The following is a 4,527-nucleotide window of genomic DNA, read 5'->3' as shown; positions in this document are numbered from 1 at the left end:
CTAGGATTTTAGGACATTTCTAGGATTTCAGCACTTTTCTCAGATTTTAGGACGTTTCTAGTATTTTAGCATTTTTTTTAGGTTTTTAGAACTTTTCTAGGTTTTTAGGTGTTTCTGAATGTTTCTAGGGTTTTAGCACATTCAGGAGTTTTCTAGGATTTTAGGACACCAGGGTCTCAGCTAGGACCTCTGTCGGGGGTGTGGAGCACTTTTTTCTCCCTGTCGGGGGCCAGATTTGGCCCGCAGGCCGTAAGTCGAGTATCACTGACCTACATAGTACTTGAGAAATGAGTCTTGCTCTCATTACAGCAGTGAGAGTAGCTGAAATGTGGAAAGTTTCTTTTTTTAAGTACCTGACTCATTTCTCCCCTCCACCCATGCCGTCACCAGGTGGTCGAAGCAGCCAACGCCACCACCTTCAACTGCCACGTGAACCACACCAACCAGACGCAGATCCTGGTGCCGAGCTTCGACTCGCGCCTCTACATGCTCTGCTTCCTGCCCGCCATCATCCTGCTGGTGTTCACCCCAGACCTCAAGTACCTGGCTCCGCTCTCTCTGGTGGCCAACCTCGTCATGACGGCTAGCCTGATCCTCATCTACTTCTACTCGCTGACGGTGAGCACCACATCTGTGTGAATCAACTCTCTGCCTCTCAGCTCGGGCTTTTCTTAGCCTGACTGCGTTTTCATGCACACAGTTGGCCGCGTGCAGCAAAATTCTACTACTACTTTTCTCTTAATTTTCTGCTGAAAGGAAATATAAGAGAAATCAGCTCCAGATGCACCAAATGTTCTTAACCACCCAAATCTGCTCTGAGCAGGTGAGCTCAGTGCTGAATCCCACAGATCACAGGTCACCTGTCAGCACAGGTAATGCCCCCGAAACACTATATAAGGGCAGGTTTTGTGCCGTGTGCAAAGACTCTGGCACACAAACAAGACTGGAGTTATGATGCCAAAAAAGGCTGAAAGAAGAAGAACGTCTGCAAGAGTGAAACTGATGTTCAGTTAAATAAACTAAAACAAAGTTAATGTAATTTCAGGGAAATGTATTAAAGTATTTAAAGTAGTAAAGTACACCTACACTTAGGTTTTAATACTAATAAAAATACATTTTCTTCTAATTATTTAGGTTATTCAATAAATTAAAATGACCTAAATAATTAGAAGAAAAGCAAAAAGTCTTCATACCTCTATTTTATAGGAGAAGCTGGAGCTACAAGATGAAAGAAGTTGCCAATTAATTTTCAAAAATTGACTAATTGTTTAAGCTGCACCTTTGTAATTTCATATTTTTAGTTTATGCTCAAAAATCTTATTTTATAAAGTAGTTATCTAATAATAGTAGTGGAGTAGAAAGTACAATATTTCCCTCTCAAGTGTATTAGATTAAAATACTTGAGTAACCTCGTCTGCCTCTCCCTTCCTTTTTATATTTCTATTATGGCCTATATAGTTTATTTTATTCTATTTTAATGCAATTTATTTTCTTATTTACATACTTTTTCATTTTAAGAAATCTACCTTCTACCGTCTTTATTTTATTTATCTATGTATTTATTTATTGTTAAAACAATTTTCTAATTGTTTTTTATAAATGTTAAGAGATGGTATGTACTGATAGTGTCAAGCCCCCTTGAGGGTTTTCTGGGTTTTCCCTGCATGTCTCCTTCTTTTAAAAGTATAACATTGTCATTTTTAATATGAGCTAAATAAATCAAGTCAAACTTGTACTTCAGGACAATACTTAAGTAAAATGTACTCAGTTACATTCCAGCTCTGGTCAGCAGAGGGATGCACAGTGACTGAAATAACAGTAAATAGGATCAGTGTACCAAGTATAATAGTACGCCTTTAGCCCTGAAATATAATAATCCGGTCATTATAATTACTCTAAAACATTGTCCAAATTTTATGAAAAGATAACCATGCGTTTTTTGAGCATTCCTCAAATATAATGCTTGTACTGGGCAACAGTTTTCAGGCTGTGAAAGCGAGATGTTTTTCTCTCATCTCGGTGCTCTGGACCACTCATGTTCTCTTACCTCAGAGAAAAGTGAAAATAAGAAAGCTGGTGAATCCCAAAAATCAATGGGTATTAAGAAAATAAGATCAAATCTTGTTTATTGTTTCTTGCATGAGGCCAAGTGAACAGTACTTCTATCAGGAGGTCACCTGTGGAGATTCATTGTGTGCAGGACCATAATCTGTGAAAAAGGGGCTTTTTGTGATATTTTCTTCATCTGGGTTTCTAGCCAGCTTCCACATTTCTCCCTCTGTGTAATCTGTGTCTCTGTCTCCACGCTGCTGATTGGGTTCGGGGTCTTAATGGATAACTGGACAACTGGTAGCGACAGAGTCTCCAGATTACCTGTTTTTCGGGCTGTTGAGTATTTCATCATGCAGCTTTACAGATATATAGCGGGCGTGCTCTCTGAGAAACGGCCTTGCCTTGAAGAAAGAAAAAAAAAGCAATTTCTTGCATCAGAAAGCTTCCAAAGATTCAGCACTAAGAGATATATCTATGGCCCGCAAGGTGTTCGTGTGGCTGATGAATCACCTGAATTTTGGGAAAACTAGAGCATTAAGGCCAGAAATATTTCAGAAAGTTTGGTGCCCTGTCTGTGTTTTAGCTTTTAGCTCGTGGATTAATTATTATCATCCCTATTTATAATCAGAGGTGAAATTGTTACAGCTCAGACACCGTCAGCCGCTGCTGTGTTCAAAAGAGGCAGTTTGACGGCTCTCATTTCCTTTTATTCGCCCACTTTATTTTGCAGTAATGACAGTTTATATCAGCCAAATGATTTCACAGCTATCAGAGACCCTCGTTCAATTATTTCATTACAAGCTAATATGATCTGCGAGCTTTGGTCCAACAGGACGATGAGTGCTGTTCTGACAGCACAAGGTTTCATCTCTTAATTTCATTACAAATTACCCAAACTGACCTCAGGGCTGCAAGTATGATCAGATGGGAAACATCAGTCTGGTGTTCAGGAATCATCCGGTCAGAGACGAGCGTTCAGCAATAAAAAGATGAATGTGGGGTTAATGTTTACGTTGTTTTTTCTCTTCCTGTCCCCGCAGAACATCACCTATCCCATCAACCTGCCGCTGGTGGGCCAGCTCAAAGACTACCCTCTGTTCTTTGGGACGGCCGTCTTCGCCTTCGAAGGGATCGGAGTGGTACGTAACCGACTGACGATCACTAACAGATAAATAAGGGGTCAAAGGCATTAATATGTAAAGAGTTAAAGCCCATTTACATTCAGTTTTAACAGGAAATGTGTTTCTGGATACATTATCTGGATTACGACTTGTGATCAGATGTCTTTGCATTTACACCTGGTATTATAAGTGTTAACGTTATCTCCATTCTCACCACGGCATGATTTTAATATGCAAATGAGGCAGGCAGAAGTGGCACGCTCGTTGTGAAAAGGGAGACATTAGCTTAACGTGATTTAACATAAAGTCTCAGCATAATTTGACATGCGTCCCCCTTTTTGCAGTGCACCTTCCGCCTTCATAAATAACAAACAGTCCCTTAGTTAGTTTTAAATAATCAGTTCTAACCCTGCTCTAAATTTGTTAATTACTTATATACTATATATGTATATATTTTAAAAAGTTAATATATAGTAATGAAAAAGAGCCAATGTATGGTCTTTAAAATTTCTGTCAAAGTGATGGAAAATACCTAGAAATTAATTGGTAAAATCTGTATGCACCCTGAATGGAGGGAAATCTCATGTTCAGAGTTTCTGTTTGACCAAAGCAAAAAGGACACAGCATTAATATGTGCCGAACGAGGAGAGAGCCTCGGCCTTTTGCCAAAATGTCAACACAAATTTAGCCCTCATTATAACATTCATAAGTCCAAATGAAGACATGACGGCCTAAGAGGAAGTGACATTTGAAAATGAAAAACTCACAGGAACATTAAGACGTTTGTCTTTTACGTGTTTGGACAGTTACCTCTGATGTTTAAATGTCAGAGGAGGTAAATCACACATTGATTTTGTTCTGTTTTTGTCTCTTTGGGTCTGCAGGTTCTTCCTCTGGAGAACAAGATGCAGAGGCCTCAGACTTTCATCCCTGTCCTGTATTTGGGGATGGGCATCATCACCTTCCTCTACATCAGCCTCGGTACCATCGGATATATGTGCTTTGGAGGCGACATAGGAGGGAGCATCACTCTCAACCTGCCAAACTGCTGGTAAATAACAACAACACGCCCTGCAGTGCAAATAAAAATGAATTTAGGACCAATTTTAATCCATCTGTTCTAAATCCTTACATACTGCACATTCCTAAATTATATGTATATTTTTTTAAATTGTCTTTTTATTAAGACATGGACATAATATCCATCAAATACTTTATTGTCTCAAATACATTTTTCTTTCCTTTAAAAGAACATTGAAAAAATAATCTCAAATCATCATAAACTTTAATAGAAAAAAAATAATAAACTGAAAGGACTGAGCCTTTACATCTACATGAGTGTGACCACGCTCTT

General features: G+C 38.9%; 1 protein-coding gene across 1 annotated transcript; it reads left to right on the top strand.

Moving 5' to 3' along the window:
• Nucleotides 1–344: 344 nt before the first annotated feature.
• Nucleotides 345–4,228, top strand: LOC121964969 (proton-coupled amino acid transporter 1-like). Its single transcript, XM_042515140.1, has 3 exons — nucleotides 345–618; nucleotides 3,093–3,191; nucleotides 4,058–4,228. Exons 1-3 carry the CDS (start codon nucleotides 487–489, stop codon nucleotides 4,226–4,228), a joined length of 402 nt encoding a protein of 133 aa, XP_042371074.1. The 5' UTR covers nucleotides 345–486.
• Nucleotides 4,229–4,527: the final 299 nt, after the last annotated feature.

This window comes from Plectropomus leopardus, unplaced genomic scaffold (assembly GCF_008729295.1).
Source record: "Plectropomus leopardus isolate mb unplaced genomic scaffold, YSFRI_Pleo_2.0 unplaced_scaffold17981, whole genome shotgun sequence".
NCBI classification, from domain to species: Eukaryota; Metazoa; Chordata; class Actinopteri; order Perciformes; family Serranidae; genus Plectropomus; species Plectropomus leopardus.
This window is presented reverse-complemented; position numbering and strand designations above follow the sequence as displayed.